We start from the raw sequence: 18,123 nt of genomic DNA, 5'->3' as shown, positions 1-18,123 counted from the left end.
ATTTTTATATTTTTTTTGAAAAGCATAAATCTTTCAATTTTTGCGAGCTTAAATTATTGTGAAGGGTTCAGCATCTTGAACCTTATCGGTTTCCTTCACCATTTTGCAGAAATTTTATGCATGGGCCCTCGATGCAGCTTTTAGTGTGGCTGATAAAATTTTGCAAAGTACATCAAGTCAACTTGAGGTGCATGTTTGCGCTTCAGCACTAAGGTTTATGTCACAGATTTTAAGCTGGGAATTTCAAGGAACTTTGGTGCATGGGGCAGGCGGTGTGATAGTTGTTGGAAAAAATAGAGCCAATGCCTTTTCTATGAGTTGTGATGGTTCAAGTGGGAAGCGTGGTGGGGATCCGGGAGCTTTTGTCCAGGTAAGGTTCTTTTTCTTATGCTTGCGCTCCAGTTTTTTAAAAGAAAAGTGAAAGCAGCAGTCAAAAATCTGTGTGCCTGTAATCTTGAATCAGCCAGGGCCAGCTTGGCAAGATCCACTGCTTTCACCAAATCATACAAACTGGATCTTGCATTTTTATGTTCGCCTCCAAGAACGTGCCGCTGACAACAGCTGGATTGACTCTCCTCTCCTTGTTTCAGCAAGACAGCTCATCTTACAGATTTGCTGTTTAAGTGGAAACATTTTTCCTTCTGGTAAGCTTGCAGGGCTTTGCGCTTTCGATTGAAGCTCTTCTTTAATCCTTTTGTGTAAAGTAGATTGGTTTCTAAGGTTCTTGGATTGTGGAACTTCAATTGGCTATTGAGCATGGCCTTTTCTTCGAGAATAGAGGCACTGAAGTTTAACACCAATGGATTCTACGTGCCTGGGTTTTGGATATTTATTGGAACTGTCAACACCCCTTTTATTGCAAATCTGTAAAGTTTACTACCATGGACTCTACTATCTTTCCGTGATGGTTCTATAGTTGCTTGGCTCTATGGGATATGAAAGACCCTGGTAGACAGCATCATCAAAAAGCTGAGCTAAGGCCATGTACCTTCCATCCATTTGCAAAGAACTCTATCTTTAGCCCCTCATGATCCTAGCTCTCTAATTATGGAGTTTCTGAAAGGCGTCTATGAAGTGTTAGTGGGGGTCTAAGAGAATTAGTGATGGATGGTCGGGGACATCAGGAAGTGCTTCCATATGTTGACCCATATGTGGGGTTTGTGATGGTATAAGGAGAGTCTTTCAGCAATGATAATGGCTGGATGGTGACCTTTAGGAGTGCCTGCATATATTGACTCCATATGTGGAGGTTTGTGATGGGAGAGGCCTTTCAGCAATGATTAATCAACAATCACTGGGATTTTGCAATCATGGACTGGAGAGAATGGTGCTCAATTATGCAGCAAGATGAAACCATGCATCTCGGCCTGAAGCCATTCTCTTTTTGGATGCAGGTGCTATTGTCCTGATGGTTTGCTGTATGGAGGAAGTCTAGGCTGTTTTGGAACCATTTGGTGCACAAAGGGTTTATGGTCAGTGTGTTGAAGACCAAGTTTATTTTTTCTAGACTTCCCTATCCATTCAATCTTGTGCTTAATAAAGGCACGAGTGGAAGTATTGAACGACTTCCAATATCCCACTTGCTGTCTGACTTCAGCGTTGCATTCTCATGAAAAGATAACTAGATCTGGGAGTGTGTCTTATTAAGCCTAACTTTTGACTGTAATACTATAGTCTTTCACTCCCTTAACACAAATGATCAAAAACCTCCCTTTGAATATGCGTTCTTGGTTAGTACTCAATTTACAGTTTCTAAAGGAAGAGGGGGAAGTTTATGGCATGACTTTTGTGGTGGATCCATCAGCCCTATCACATCATATCCATAATTTTATATCATTTTCTAGTATAATGCTATCCATTGATGGCCTTAATGTGGATCGCCACTAGATGCCAATCATTGGTTTGAGAGGCTTTCTTTGATCCGGACAGATGTTCCAATCCTCCAGTCAAAATTATTGATACCTCGCTGCTATGTTTTTGGAGTGGGAGGAGGCACATGTGACATGAACAATAGTACAGGTGTGTCGAGCTCGACTCATCGGGTTGGCTCTGCCTGCAAGAAGGAGATGCACTCAATTAAGATGGAGTGTCACAGCTTTGCACTCATGCTTGGAGTACCACAAGGCTAGGCTATGGAAAGCTCATTAGCAAAGTAAAAATGATTATTTCTTGTTAATTGTGATTAGGGAAACCATATTCACTTATATACCATGGCCCCTTTTCACACTACACCTATTATTGTCCATGCCCATGGTCCCAAGGCTTTATTAGCCCATAGTCTTAGTTGTTTAGGCATTATTTACATGGCCCATAATCTGTCCCAAAACTGCACATTGAGTAAAGTACCGCTCAAGGCTCCAAAATCGCCACAAATTGGCACCAAAACAGCCCATCAATGGTGCACCAAAGTAGCATGTGACTACCATGAGATGTCTTAGCCATGTCATGCCCATAATGCCATCAATGAGGTCTCCGAAATGATGTATGTCAGAAAATTCCAGTAAGCATTCACCTCATTGTTTGCATCCAAAGATCTCATGTTATGCACCTACAAACTCTTCATGTCCTTTCAATATGGAAGTGGGCTGCCATGAAGCTTCCTCATCCGGCAATCCTCTCTATTTGATGAGGTACTCAATCATAGTACGGTTATGAAGTACCTTCTCTCGTGTTCCCAACACCTTCTCCGGTACATACTCAGTGTTACCCTCCTCATTCATATGAGACAATTCCTCATGTACTTGCACCATCCGTCCCACATAAGCCTTCAAATTTGATACATGAAATACATCATGTATTTTTGTGGTGGATGTAAGCAACAATTGATATGCAACTTCTCCAACCCTTCTCACCACTTGGTAAGGACCATAATATCGATGGGTAAGCATAGTGTTAGTATTGTCCTTAAGAGAAAAATATCTTGATTTGGGATTCCTCAAAAATACATGATCCCCTTTCTTGAATTCCAATGGTCTCCTATAAGCATCTTCATATTGCTTCATCCTTACTTGGGCATTCTTTATGTTCTCTTTGCATTGTTGAAGGAGTGCTTGCATCTTCTCAACTTCCTTCCTTGTATTTGGATTCACCATATCTTGCTTAAAAGCACATTCACCTTGTAACCATACATTGCTTCGAATGGTGACATTCCAATACTCAAGTAGTGACTTCTATTGTATGCAAATTCAGCCATGTGCAACCACTCATCCCATGCATATTGCATGTCATACAATAATACTTCAAGTAGGTTTTCAACCATTTGTTAACTCTCTCCATTTGGCCATCCGTTTCAGGGTGATAGGCCGTGCTTGGAGTCAACAATGTGCCCATGCTCTCAAAAAGAGTTCTCCAAAATGTATCCATGAATTTCACATTCCGGTCACTCAGAATTTGCTGTGGCAAACCATGCAACTATAACACATGTTCCACGAATTGCTTTACAACCATAGAACCCGTATGTGTGACCTTCGTGGGAATGAAATGGGCTGCCTTCGTCAACCTATCCTCAACCACTTTTATTCATTGACAACATCTTCTGCTTCATCCAAGCAAGATCAAAAGTCTGTGCGGGTAGAACGATGTGGATTATCAACTGACCTAGAAATGGGGTCTTTACAAGAAAGAATTTGTTAAAATGCAAGCAAGAGTGGGCTATGGGTGGTGGATCAAACACAAGAATCAGCATGATTAACACGTAATTAGATGATGATTAAGATGGGATTAGTGAACAATTAATCTAATAGGGTAATGTAGGCATGGATACTTTAAAACCAGCAAAAAACTCATTAGGCCAATGCCTCAATTTATACAAGTTTTTCCATGATCTGCCCCACTGATTTGTTCCTTGATTTGTGCCACCTCCCCTACATCTAGGGGGACACCTCATCTTTGATTCACTCCACCTCTTTTGCTTGATTCTCTCCACCTCTTCACTTTTCCCAGAATATCTCCACACATCCTAGATCTTCTCATGCTACCCTTTATTCTCTCCCAGTAGATTCCATTCACCCTTTTACTGCTACCCACTCAATTACAGACTCTCTTTTACAACCTCTTGCTAAGGGCTTGTTCCCGCACACACCCATGCACTTGTATATTTCAACACCTCCCCTCAAGTGCATAATTGTAGCACACCTGGACCCTATACCAAGTTTCCCTCTTACTTGGTAACCCGTGACCAGTGCCTCAAGTCCCTAACTCATAGTCCTTGACACTCTCTCTCCATGTGTCCAAGGCTACTACAAGTGCCCGTGACCTTGACTAAAGTGCTCACACATACATTACCACATGGCCTACATCATCGGTGGCTCAGAGGTGGTTTACGTACCTGCGGATGATCCGACTGACCCAGCCCTCGCTATCGCATGTGGCTCGTTCGTGATGACTTTTGGAGATTTACGGGAACTACCGGGCTTGAACCGTGGGCTGCATGTCCCACATAAGCGAACCTTTCGAATCAAATCGAACACTGGTTTATGTGTTCAGAGCACATGGCTTACGTCATATCCTAGTTGCCCGTCAATCGAGCTTGTTATGGTAGATACTTGCCAATATTGGGGATATGTTATTCCCCCGCAGATTCTCTTTTTTTTATATTTTGCGAACAAAGGGGGCAACCTAAATTACCTTTTCGGGCCACCTTCGGGGCCCTAGCCAATATGCTGCCTTTGTGGTATTGAATCTGCATTTGCCCGCGCGTAGTGTTCTTCGGATAAGTCTCATCGATTTATTGTCTCCGATTCTTCTCCCTATGATTTCGATTAGTATATATGAATTAATGCTGCCATAGCAGTTGCTTGTGCCTCCCCTAATTACCCACATGGTGGCTTTGAAATTGGTGTGTATGTGTTCGGGTGTAGTATGACACGATTTTGTCAATTGGCACATAAATGATGTCCCACCCTTTCCTTGTGTGAGGAAGCCCCGTAATGAAATCCATAGCTATCGAGTCCACTTGTCATTAGGAATGGGCAAGGGTTGTAGCAAACCACCGGGATTATGAGTGGCATCTTTGTTGCATTGACAAGGTATACATTTGGAAATAAAGGCATGCACATCCTTCCACATGCCACTCCAATGAAAGGTCTTCCTCACTTTATCATAGGTCTTCAAAAGCCCCAAATGCACTGCCATTGGGAAAGATTGCATTCCTTAAAGAACTTTCAACTTGTAGCTTTAGTTCGGAACTAAATACACTCTATTCTTGTAGTATGGAAGACCATTTTGCAACCAAAAGTGAGGCAAATCTTCATGTGACCCATGCTCAACTCATCATTCAAATACTCCTCTTGTATGTCCATGTACCAATCATGATGCAGTTCCGGAATCGACATAAGTGTACGATTCTAGACAAAAAATTGGCCAGCACATTGTCTTTCCTGTGATTTCAAAATCATAACTTTGCAATGTTGCCAACCATCTCTTTTACTTGGGTGAAAGAGCGTTTTGAGACAAAGTATTTCAATACTCTATGATCACTCCTCACATAGAACTGGGTGTTATAGGACTGAGTATTTTACCTCTTTTTCTTAAGCATTGTGATTATGTTTAATCATGTTTAGCATTCACTGATCATGTTAATCGTGTATATGCATGTGTAAATTTGTACACGTGTGGATGCAGATACATGTTTGGTGTGTGTGTACATGTGTATGCATGTTCATGTGCATGTGTGTTTCTCTTACCTTGCTGCAGGTATAGCAGTCTCTCTCTCAAGGCTATTTGTGGGTCAGCCTTGCAAGTACAACAAGTACTGGCATTGTGACATGTGGCACTGCCACGTGTGCATAGGTGACGTGGCAGTTGATAGGACTAGCTTCACAAGTGGGCTGCAGCTGACGTGTGGCTGGCCACGAGGCACACTGTAGCACAGGTGGCAGGGCTGCAGGAAAGCGCAGGCGACTAGCTGCTGTTGGCTGACTGCATAGGCAGGCTGCAGGCACTGCCACGTAGGCAGCTGATGTGGCAGGCGTTGCAGTCGGGTCCCAAGCAAGAGAGAGAGAGAGAGAGAGAGAGAGAGAGAGAGAGAGAGAGAAGCGAAGCTCAATGTAGCAAGCGCAAGAAAGAGGAGAAGGCGGGCAACTAGATGCGAAGGCGCGGGACAGTAAAGAAAAATGCAAAAGCGCCAGAGGTAGCAAAACGCGGAAGAAAAAAAAACGCATGAAAAAAGAGCAACGTGGGATTTTTTTTTCGAAAAGCACTTAATCGCCATGTATTTTTTTTAATAAAAAAAAGAATAAGAGAAAATCCTTCGAAGAGTTTTTCAATAAAGGAGAAAAGCACTTGTAATAAATTTTTCTCTAAGGGGGAAAAGCATTGCTTTTCACCCCTAAACTTGTATAAATAGGGGGCCAAGGCTCTTCTATCCCACAACACGAGTTGGGTGAAAGATTCAAGGAGATCTCCTCTACATGGAGCAAGGGGATTTCTTCTCGGGAATTGTACAAGGGCTACGCCGACCTCGTTTGATAAATAAATACCTGCGGGGGCGCCACGCTCGGGGGCCAATTGGTCTTTTGTGCAGGAGCACTCTAGCTCCACTTATTTCTTTTTCTTCTTCTTCTTCCAAGTTTATTATACCAGTTCGTAAAGAGATTTAAGTGTGATTAAGTGTCCTCACCGCCCGTCAAGTTTCTGAAGGCCGGTTTCACTGGGCCACTAGCTACCATAGAGATAATGATGCCATTTCTTGGTTGCATGCAAATTGGTGATCATTTCTTGATCATACACATGCATAGCCGCCTCCTTCTCATTCAACTTGCGACTCTCATAGGCAATAACCCCATGGTCTTAATACAAAACATTCCCAACTTCTCTCCCCCAAGCATCTGCTCGTATGGTAATTGGTTTGGAGAAATCCGGACATACTAAGGTAGGGGCCGAGGTAAGCATCTCTTGAGCTCTTCAAAACTCGTCGGCTAAAAGAAGGCCTCCTCTTTGAGTTTGTTGGTGAGGAGTGCCGCCACTTGTGCATACCTCTCAATGAATCTCTTTTACATTTTGCAAGTGATCATCCATGTTCTTGTTGTACACCAAGATATCATCAAAAAATGTCACATGCACGCCCGTGCCATGACCTCAACCTCGGTATGAACAACATAATCAGTTAGGACAGCATTTAAGGCTTAGCATAAAGCATCATAAGCATACTGAAGGGCATGGGTACCCAGTTGGCAGCAGCAAGGCCCTCTTACAGCAGTTGGCAGCCGTCTGGGGCACTCAAGTAGGCAGGCGGTCAGCATCATACAGCCGGCTAGCAGATGGGACAGATCTGGGAATAAGCGTAGCATTTAATGTAGCATTTTTAGCCAATATTCCTTGTCCATAGCAGGTCAACAGAAGGATAGTGGACCGATGATCAACTTAAGCCTATATATGGGATAAGTCAGCATTTGCATTGAACATTCACCTTTTGAAGAAGTCTAGTAGTCAGTAGTAGCATGTAGAAGGCCAGAGGTCACTCCTACAGGGTAGACCAAGGGCCTTGAAGATGTACAATCATTGATGTTGCCTTTTTGTACCATAATACACAAAAAAAACCTTGACACAACTCTCTTTCTCTCTCTCTCTTGTGCAAGTTCATCCACATGTGCTTCATTGGTTTGCCCTTCCATAAGCATTTGTTGCAATTGCGCTTTGGATGGGTGTCCCTGGTTACCCATAGTACTCCGGTTACCCATAGTACTTACTTGTAAACACTAAAATGGTTGTAACTTAAGCCTTCAGTATCGGAATTCGGAGCTTTTTTGTTCAAAAGGAAGCTATTGAATAGCTCTTTCAAGCTATGTAAGTGGCTCCAAAACAGCTCCGTCTGTTTCGGATTGAATTAGGGTTTTGTACCCCTACTGTAAGTGGTCAAAACTGCCAAAAAGGCCAATTTGGTCGTAATTTGACCAAACGTAATTTGAACAATTTGGTCGTAGTTAGGATTAATGAGAAAATGACCAAAATCAGTCCATAAGCAATCAAGAACTCACCATTGGTGTGGCTAGAAAGGCTCAAAAATGTCAAAAGAGATGGCCAATAGAAGCTCATAACAAGTGGTTTGCCCCAATGGAAGGTAGGGTTTGCAAAAAATTGGCTCCCAAATATGTCCAAAAAATTACAACAATTCTTGGATATCAAGAAAATGTCAAAATTAAGTCCAAACTTGTCAAATATGTCTAGTTTTTGCTGCCTAAATGGCCAAGAAAATTAGCAAAATGTGATTTCTCAAGATTCTTGGCTAGATTAAGAGAAAACCAGAAAATTATTTTTCAGACTTGGGAAAAATCAAGAAATTAATTAAAATGGATCAAAACAAGAGCTCTGATACCACTGCAAGAAGGAGATGCACTCACTAGCAAAGTAAAAATGATTTTTTCTTGTTATTTGTGATTAGCGAAACCATATTCACTTATATACCATGGCCCCTTTTCACACTACACTTATTATTGTCCATGCCCATGGTCCCAAGGCTTTATTAGCCCATAGTCCCAAATATTTAGGCATTATTTACCTGGCCCATGGCCTCTACATTACACTGCTAGAGGTTTGGTTTTTCTAATCTTCTTCCAAAGGATATTGTGACTTGGGCTATGTTGAGAAGGTTGGATCTGAGCTATATCTTACCTGAGCTCTCCTTGGAGGATACATCATGTGTGTCAGAAGGAGCTTAAACATGGTAGGTACCTAAGAGCTGTTCACCATGGGTCAAGGAACTTTCTTATGGAGGTAGTTTACATGGGTCTGCTCAACACAGTTTTGTGTTGCTGTTGGGTATTTTGAGGTCATAGAGTCAGCACATGCATTGCTTGAGTAGATAATACATGCCTAGTTGTGTAACCACTAGGCAAGCCCTGCAGATTTTTGTGTTCCACTCTACTGATCATTACATGCCCACTTTTTAAGTATGTTGTTTTGAGATTCACACAAACTATTCAACTTTTTTGTCTTCTCTTTTCCATTTAAAAGCACGGCTAAAGCCAGTTCTGTTTTGCTCTCCAGATAGAGGAGCCACTCAAGAGCAGCATCTACAACGATTGCTAATTGGAATTACGTCTTGGATAAGTCCCCCACATTCTGTTATTTTGGCCATCAAAACTGGCAAAAGTGAAAGGCAGGCTCTATTCCAACCTGCCATACTATTTAGTTTATGAAATTGTTCGCTGCTATCTCTGGTTGAATGATAGGCACAAAATACATGTACTATATACACGTTCCCAGTTTGTTTAGAGTTGGATTAGCTTTCTTTAATGTGTGGGGAAGTGATCTTTCAAGATTTAGACTCTTTACCATGAATCTACTTGTGGTGGTCCTTCTGCAGTGAGCTACTTGACGGTTGTCGGGCACTTGGATCAATAGCGAGCTTGACGTCTCCTTCAGCGTTTGATAATTTCTTGAAGCCTTCGGGAAGGTATGCAGATATTACACACTCAGTGTGTAAATAGTCTGCTGTCTAATTTGTCACTCTAGCTGCTCATGCTGTCCAGCGCCTTCTTTTGAGTAAGACCAAGCTTGGGTCACCTGTGGGGATTGAGGATCTACCTGTCTTGGCAGCACCTTAAATCTTTTATCATCACTCACAGAAGAAATGATCAAAGAAAGTGGGGAAAGATGTGATGAGGAACGAAGCTGGGTGGAAGAAGGCATGGAAAGTCTTCTTGACACGTGGACATATCTCCTCCAGGTGAGGCTGAGCAGCCAAAAATAGCTGTGCCCGTTAGCATCATTGTCAATTCTGCAGGAGAAATAGAATTTCGGATATTCGTTGTTTAAGCACATTTTAACTGGTTTATGACTTGTCTCCCGACTGAATGAGTGTTGACAGTTGCTTATCAATTGTCTTGTAGTAAAAGTGGTGTAAGCAGCATGCAGGCCAATGAAAAATTGCAGATTTTTTGACTTCAGGCTTAAGAAACTTGTTGTTCATGAGTATGACAGTGACCTTAAAAGAGGAAAGAACTGAAATTTCAATGAAAGATACGGAGGATTTATGAATCTCCAAAAGTAACATGCACACCATGCAGTGGGATGTAACAAAACATACAAAAATAAAGACTCACATTTTGCAGAGTAGCCAAAATATAATTTTTGCAGAGTACTAGGATAGGTGTTGAGCACACTCATTTGGTGCCTTTAGAGACCTAAAGCAAGTCTAGAAGTAATGTATTTTTTCTGATGTTTTCTTTGGTATCATGAGCCTATGCAGTAAGTTCCTTCCAATTGTGGGCATGTTGTGGAGCATAAGCATGTCAAATCCAGGTCTTATCCTTCCTCCAACAGGAATCCCAGCTTTAATACCAATGGAGCGAGGGTAGAATAGCCCCTTGGAAGCCAAGGTTTGAGCCCTAAGGAAAGATTGAATTTCCAGGATTATGTTTGTTTGTTTTGAAATTGAATATGGCCTATGAGACTGTGTCACGCAGGCACATGCCTATACAAAATTGGTGATTGAAAGAGTTCTCTATCGTCTATCTCTGTTTACATGTCCTGTGTTGTGAGTACTTCTCAGTGATGTAACACTTCCTTGATAAAGGAAACACCAGTGATGTAATGTTTCGTTGATACAAGCAGCATGATAAAGGAAACACCAGTGATGTAATGTTTCCTTGATACAAGCAGCATGATGATGTAACACTTCTTTGATAAAAGCAGTGATGAAAATGGTCTCCCCTTTTGTGAAAGAAATGCAAGGATGTCAATGCATTCGTCAAGGAGCATGTCCGGATAGTGGCACAGTTGTCTGCACCACGATGGAGCATACCATGCATGTCCCTTTGACTCAGATTTGCCATGCTATTGTCCTGCATTTGTTCTGTCTAATAGTGGGGCGCTCTAAACCTCTTTTTGCCAAGGAGAGTTTGTATGAGGGCCTTATGTGCAAACTGTAGTCGTGGTACTTGGAGCCACTCTGCCTTTCCCATATAGTCAAACACTTAAGTGGGATAAATGCAATCATTGACATCAGGTCCTTCGGTGCATTCCATCTAGTAAGCCACTTTCGGTATTCCATCTAGCAAACCACTGTTTTTTTATTCATTATCCACCCTGAATTTAAGAGGCTGCTCTTGTGTTGTGCTTCCCATAATTCTCCGACAACCTTGCTGATGGCACATGTTGGAGCCTGATTATGTATTCAACCAGGCCTTACATTCTGAGGTCCTCGATGGCTAGGCTCCTTGACTCAAAGAACCAATTCTGGAGTTCCTTTTTTGCCCCTTTGAGTAGATGCTCGAGTAGTTGCTATTTGGTGCCCTCTTGGAGGTGGCTTGGTCTTCCCTCCCGAAGGCGTTACAACTTGTGTTCACAAAGCAGCCTCAATACAACAGGGGCCTGTAGGGATTTGAACTCGGACATCCCCTCCCCAAGTCACAAGCCTTCACCACTGTGCTATGTGCTAGTTGACGCTGATTCGGGAGTGAGTTCTTTAAGTTGACCAAATACGTAAGATTTTCTCTGAACCTTTTCAACATCCATCCATGTGGACAATGAATTGCTGGTCCCCCACACTTCCACTTCTTGAGGTGCTAAGGTTGTTACCAAAGTATCAGAGAGGTACTTCTTGAGACGCTGTCTTTTGAACTCACATTTGGGTGTACATGCACTATGGGGTTGGAGGGTTAAAAATCAGTGCTCCACCCTCATTATGAAATGTGTAGGGTCTGGCTAGCTCATCTTTCTTATGAGGAGTAGCCATCGTTGAGTAGTCATGCCCAGCACCTTGGTTTGAACCTGGATGGCCTGTTGAAGTGAGCTTATTTGTAGATGGCTCAGGAAGGTTTTCTCAGACTGCCCAATAGGCTACATGCTTGTATGGACCGATATTCTCATGCTAGGCAATGCGTATTGGAGTAGGAGATATTGAAGTGAGTTTATTTGTAGATGGCTCAGGAAGGTTTTCTCAGACTGCCCAATAGGCTACGTGCTTGTATGGACCAATATTCTCATACTGGGCAATACGTGTTGGAGTAGGAGATAGTTTTGCCAGGTCCTCCTCGGGTTGTGGGCCTGATGGTTTGTGATGCTGGTGCCCTGATGGTTTGTGATGGTCTTGGAAGCTGTAAGACTAAAAGTTCTTGGTGATTTTCATAACTGGCCCATGGACGTGAAATCACCAGATTTATTCTTGTGGGACTTTTGAGATCGACCGTGGTCTAGAGAAGCTATTTAGAGAGTAGTGTGAGCCCATCCATACATTACAATGTGAATTGCACCCTGTTTCCTCTATCAATTCCAGTTTAGGCATCAAAGCTCCCTTCATAGGAGCGTGATGTATAGTATGAAAAACCTCTGAGGGACAATATGGCTCTCCTTTGGTATTGTGCAATTTGAAAGATTCTGCCCGTGGCCTTCCATACACTTCAAATTTTATCTTCTTACAATCTCTCAAGAAATTTATTGATCCTTTTTGCCTATATTTTGCAAGAAATGTCAATCTTATGACTAGTTCAGTAAACTAGAGACCATTGATCCTTTTTGCCTATGTTTTGCAAGAAATATCAATCTTATGACTAGTTCAGTAAACTATAGACCATTGTAAAGTCTTGGAATCATGAGCATGAGTGTGTTTGTTTCCATTGCTTTTGTTTTTTGATTTATTGGGGTATGCACTATGGAATTAGTGTTAGCTTGCACAAACTTAGATGTCCAAAACCATGTAGATGTCCAAAACCATGTAGATAAGGCTTTGAATTATGCTGTATGTATCCAGCCTGCAGACTTGAGCAAAAGGATTCCGTTTCCACAGTCTGGAGTACAGGCTGCAGCAGCAGTGTTCCATACTTTTGTGCATATAGAATTGAGGGGTATTTCCTACTCATTTGTTTTAGGCTGGTTGGTTATGATTTTCGCAGATGGCTAAATTGGTTGCCTCGTGTTTCCATTGCAGCTGCGGCGGCATCGGCTGATGATGATGGAGATAAATCTGAACAATTGCAGGCTGCTATTGCAGGTGTGCTACAATTTAAGAGTCTACGACTATTCTGTCTGGTGTGGTCTTATAGTCAATGTATCTGTAGTAAAGCTGCTTTAGTTGCTTGTCTTGTATCTGCATAGTTAGTCGGTACATTATAACTGACAGTTTTGCCAGAAGCTGTTGCAGAATACAATAGTGCTTCAAGTTGCATCTCTTTTTTTTTTTTTTCATTTTGTTTTTTCTCATGTATTGAGACTGCATGACCAGAGGATATATAATTTTATTTAGGTGGTTCCGCTTACTCATGTGCACAGTGCACACTAGGTCTTACAGCACGGTGTGCGTTTGTAATCATGTTTCCACCCCTTTTCTCCTAGAGAAAAGATCCTTCTATCGGTATATATATATTTTTAACATATGCACAAAGGCAGATAACAGCTATCCACAGAGAGAAAAATCTGTACACGAGGAGGAGAGTGCTCATCCACGGCTGACTGCTCTTGGAGGGAGAGCACATAGGGGGTGTGACGGGGGCCTTGGGGGGGGGGTGTGTGAAGAGCCTGTAGTGCCAAGTGACGCCTCTATTGGCTCAGGAAAGGAAAAGTCCTAGGCTTCAAGTGTGAAGAAAGGCTGCAAGTGCAGAGAAAGGCTGTGGGGCGCTCTTGCGTGACCTGGCTGCTTTGGAGCTGCTTTCAAAGGCTGTGGAGAGTATGTACGAGGTTTGCCTAGATGGATGTGATGGACTCTGTTGCAATGCCGTCAATGGCCTTGTTGCACCATGCATTATAAATATGCCATGCTGCAATGCTGCTGATAAGCTTTCACCTCTGGTCAGTGGAAGCCAGAGGAGTCCATAGTGGAGTTCTTTGCTTGAGGGTCCTAGAGCCGATATCTCTTTGAATCCATGTGTAAAAAATGAAGATGCATTTGTGGATTTTGGTATCCAATCCGATTCTCTGATCATATGGAACATGGACGTAGCATTCACACCCAGAAACTTTCAAGTGTGCAGCTGAAGGTTTCTTTCCCGAGTAGGCTTGTAATGGAGTCGTCCCTTGTTGCACTCGTGTTAAGAATGTATGCAGCGGGGTGGTTAAGTGCGTCAGCCGAAAAGGATTGAGGAATATTTCTGCCACTAAGCATACTCCTTGCCATCTCCACAATCGCGTGATTCTTGTGCTCTGCAATACCATTTTGCGGCGCAGTGTGCGTGGTAGTGAGCTGCTGCTTTATGCCTATTTCCTTGCATTGGTTGAAACTGAGACAGAAACCAAATTGAAGCAATTCAGAACGGACGAGAAGGAGAATTCTTAGGTTTCTGCAAGGATCAGACACGAATTCTCCTTCTCGTCCGTTCTGAATTGCTTCAATTTGGTTTCTGTCTCAGTTTCAACCAATGCAAGCCATTCTTTAAACTTTCCAAAAGCTTGAGGTTTTCCTTAAGGAAATTTACCCAATCTTCCTACTGTAATCATCAATCAATGTGAAACCTCTAAGTGCAATAGTACATAGTTCTGTTGCTTGCCCAATCATCCAAGCTTCACATATATTTGGATTGTCGAATTTTGGTAGCAAACTAGCTTACCTTTTGGCATCTTTGAAAGAGTATGCATACCGAGATGCCCATATCTATAGTTTTCCGTTTTGTATCAATGAAGTCCTTGGAACTTGCCCAACATTTTCAGCCTCGTTTGAGTTTGCATAGCATATGAGGGTTTGCATTTTTAGGATTTCAGCCCATTTTAGCATTTAGCAAAGATTGCATGCAGTCTAGGACTTGCAAAGGTCTTAGCTTAGGTCTATACGAGGTAGGAAATGGCTTCTTTCGGATACTCCCTCGACCAAAACGTCACCCTGACAGAGAGGTACAACCGGAAATACGAAGAGAGAGATGCCTGCCATTGCTAGAGAGTTGAAGAGATTAATGTTGAGTTGAAGAGATTAATGTTGAGTTTAAACGACAACATGAAGAACGTATGGCTGAATGGAAGTGGGTGAACGAGGAGCACTATTGTCGTGATCAAGAGCTAGTAAGATGCTTGAAGCAAGTTGAGAACATAATGGCGGTCATGAGGCTAAGTACAATCCAGAAAGCAATGGTTGTAGTTATAGTTGATAGAGTGCCGCAGTTGAAGACCAAGGACAAAGGGATACCATAGACACACCAATGAAAGTGTCGGATCAACACGTCAAGGTTGACCAAGAGATGCAATTATCAAAGTCTAGCAAGTCCGCACTAGTTCTAGAACCAGTGGACAAGATCCAACAGTTTCCGAAGTGGGGGCAACACCATTAGTGTAGGTATGCCCTCATTGAATCCAGAATGGAGGATGGGACAAGTGTTGGAGCAGTTCCTTTGGTGATAGAGGAGTTTCTCATGTCCTTAGTCCCGGAAGAGCAACCATTGGCAAAGGAGCATGAAGAAGTTTCGATAGTTCTAGTGGGGGCATCAATGTTAGTGCCAAGGAGTTAGGAGATGAGCCTAGAGATAGACCAACTCAGAAAAGGAGCAAGGGTGCATGGTTTGCCCCAGTGCTCTAAGTTTAGCAGCGGGAGAGAATGCCACGTCGTGCACACCCTAATCAAGTGCCATGTAGACATAATTAGTCCTTGCAGCCACCTTAGAGGCAAAGTTAAAGGCATAATATGGGCAGTTTGGAGCAGTTTTGACAGCCCTATAGGTGCTTGGAGGTGCCCAGGACATGCACCAATGGTTGGAATATTTTAGGGGCACAATATGAACACATTTTATGATATTTTTGATGACTTTTGTGGCCTTAAAAGAGTTGGCGGATCTGAATATGAGTTGCCATCAAAATTCCTATAAAAGGGCAAGTCAAGAGTCATTCTAAGCATTCAAAGATAGAGATTGCAGAGCCAAGACCAAGGGCATGCAGTCACAACATTTGGATTAGCCAAGTACACCTCCCATGGAGTATAGTAAGATTGTAAGCATGATGTTTATGTATAGCATTCATAATTCATTGTTTAATTACTCATTCATTTAGTAATATATTGTAGGGGTAGATTAGGTAAAGAGTTTCGGGTCTCCTCCTCTCTTCTTCTGTGTGTCATTTTTTTTCAGTAAAACAAGGCTGATTATATTGCCACAAAATCTCATACAAACACACACTAAAGCGCCAAAAGGTACAAGTGCGACCAACCGCACAAAGGCAAAATTTTATGCCAAAAAACAAAACCTATACAAAGTCCCAGGGAGGGAGATAAGAGATGCGGGACATAAACCACTGTGGAGGAATGTACTTCCACTGTGGGGTACCGCCTTGCAAGTGAAAGAAAATCTGTGTCATTTTGCTTATGTAATTAGCGTTGTTATCATCGTTACGCTGCCACTTAAGTAAGCATGTTACAGAACACCTCCATTGCTTCACTTCGCCTTCATTCAACTTCGCTTGTTTAAGTTGATTTTGAAGATTGTCAATCCTTGAGGGATTCATGGTCTCATACTGGCTCTGCAATAAAGCCCATGCTTCTGTAGTGGTGGAGACATGTTGAACCATGGTCAGCACGCTATCTTCCACGCTAGTGGCAGTGGCATAGAGAGCGTCTGCATCCTTTCATCTCCAAGCTTGAACAAGGTCGGCAATAGGTGGTACAAGGTTGCCGTTTGCATCCCTCCTTGGTGGCGGGTGAACATCAAAACCAATGATGGTGTCCAGAGCTCATAGGAGGATAGGTATCCTGAGCTTAAACTTCTAGAGAGGATAATTCAAACCGTTAAGCTTTTCATCAGCACCAAATGGTGGGGGGCGGGTTCTTGTGGAAGATGCCATTTCTGTTCCGAGCCGGACCTCTGATACCATGTAAGAGGATACAACGTATGGTGTAAACAAGCGAAACTTACAAGAGTAGGATTTTTGACAACACAACTTTAAAACTCAAATTGCACAAAAACAGAGAGAGAGAAAAATCCTATATTACTAAAGTGATACAATAGATGACAGAGCCCCACACCCATGTCCTTGTGTGAAGGGAACTTCGATGTGGCTGATCTGGACATGCTAAGATGGAGGTTGTATGGTAGTAGAAGCTAGGGAGTAAACTCATAGTAACGACTGATGAAATGTGTGGAGACGGGGCTGGCCGTGTATCTATGTAGACTTGTATATGCAGGGAGGCCATGACATGACCGCATAGATTTGTGGTCATAATCGGTGCCACCGTCCATGGTGTAACTGCCATGTAGTTACCCCAGCTTCCACAGTAATTTTGGCTCATCTTTGGTGTTGCTCGAGCCTGCAATGTTAGGACGACAAGGTGTCCAAGGGTAAAGTCTACCTACTCCATGTGTGAACCGTTATGGGATAACGGTTCAGTGTAACATGTAGTCTATTTGGGAGTGTGCAAAATCTAATCTAAGCTGTCTCTAAACCATCCGGCCTCCTAGGTCACGATCCCCGTGTGAATACGGGGATGCTGGGCACCTGGGCTGCTCTACCAATCTAAGCCATCTCTAAACCATGTGGCCTCCTAGGCGACCATCCCGTGTGAATATGGGGATGCCGGGTGCCCATGGCTACTCCTCATAATGGGACTGTACAAACATGAGCTATCCGATGCTTGAACAATACCAATAGGACTGGATATATTATTCAGTAAATCGTCAATTTTGATTCTCAATGTGATACAATGGATTTTGGCAAGCCATGTAATTTAAGCTCATTTGCAAAAAATAAACCTGCCACTTGCGGTGCCTCCACTTTTTTCGTCATGGGAATAGTGTGCCATTTCAAACTATTAGCAAGATAGCATTATGATCTTTTTTGGTCCTAGGCAATTCCCCTGGAAATGCTTTGCCAGTTCCTCTCAGGATAGGCTACAGATTTGACAATTTGGGTGATTTTCGCCATAGGAATAGTGTGCCAATTTAAACTATTAGCAAGATAGCATTATGATCTTTTGTGGTCCTTGGTAATCCTATGATAAAATCCCCAGAAATGGTTTGCCATTTCCTCTTAGAATAGGCAACAGATTTGACAATTTGGGTGATTTAGCATGCTTGAACTTTGAAACCCTTGGTAGGATCTTACTCTGTCTCAACTTGGACAAAAAGCAGTGGAGTAACAAAAGATCAAAGCAGCACAATAAACAGGCAAATGGGTAGTGTTGTCATCAGGAGTTTGAACTAAACAAAAATCAACATACTCTGACTCTCAAAGTGATGTATGCATGGATGATTGTAAAGATTCTAAAACTATGCAGTAAGT

General features: G+C 42.5%; 1 protein-coding gene across 1 annotated transcript in view; it reads left to right on the top strand.

Annotated features, from left to right (window-relative positions):
* LOC147621106 (uncharacterized) overlaps window positions 1-18,123 on the top strand; it is a 193,150-nt gene that overhangs the window by 35,036 nt on the left and 139,991 nt on the right. Inside the window, 7 exon segments of the mRNA XM_086823831.1 lie at window positions 110-370; window positions 464-644; window positions 8,986-9,097; window positions 9,305-9,394; window positions 9,538-9,667; window positions 12,692-12,785; window positions 12,869-12,931. Of these exon segments, the coding sequence (XP_086679957.1) occupies window positions 110-370; window positions 464-644; window positions 8,986-9,097; window positions 9,305-9,394; window positions 9,538-9,667; window positions 12,692-12,785; window positions 12,869-12,931 (931 nt within the window).

Source organism: Cibotium barometz, chromosome 30 (genome assembly GCF_041138505.1).
Source record: "Cibotium barometz isolate CiBa-2024 chromosome 30, ASM4113850v1, whole genome shotgun sequence".
NCBI lineage: Eukaryota > Viridiplantae > Streptophyta > Polypodiopsida > Cyatheales > Cibotiaceae > Cibotium > Cibotium barometz.
The sequence above is the reverse complement of the archived record's forward strand: the minus strand, read 5'-3'. Positions and strand labels throughout refer to the sequence as shown.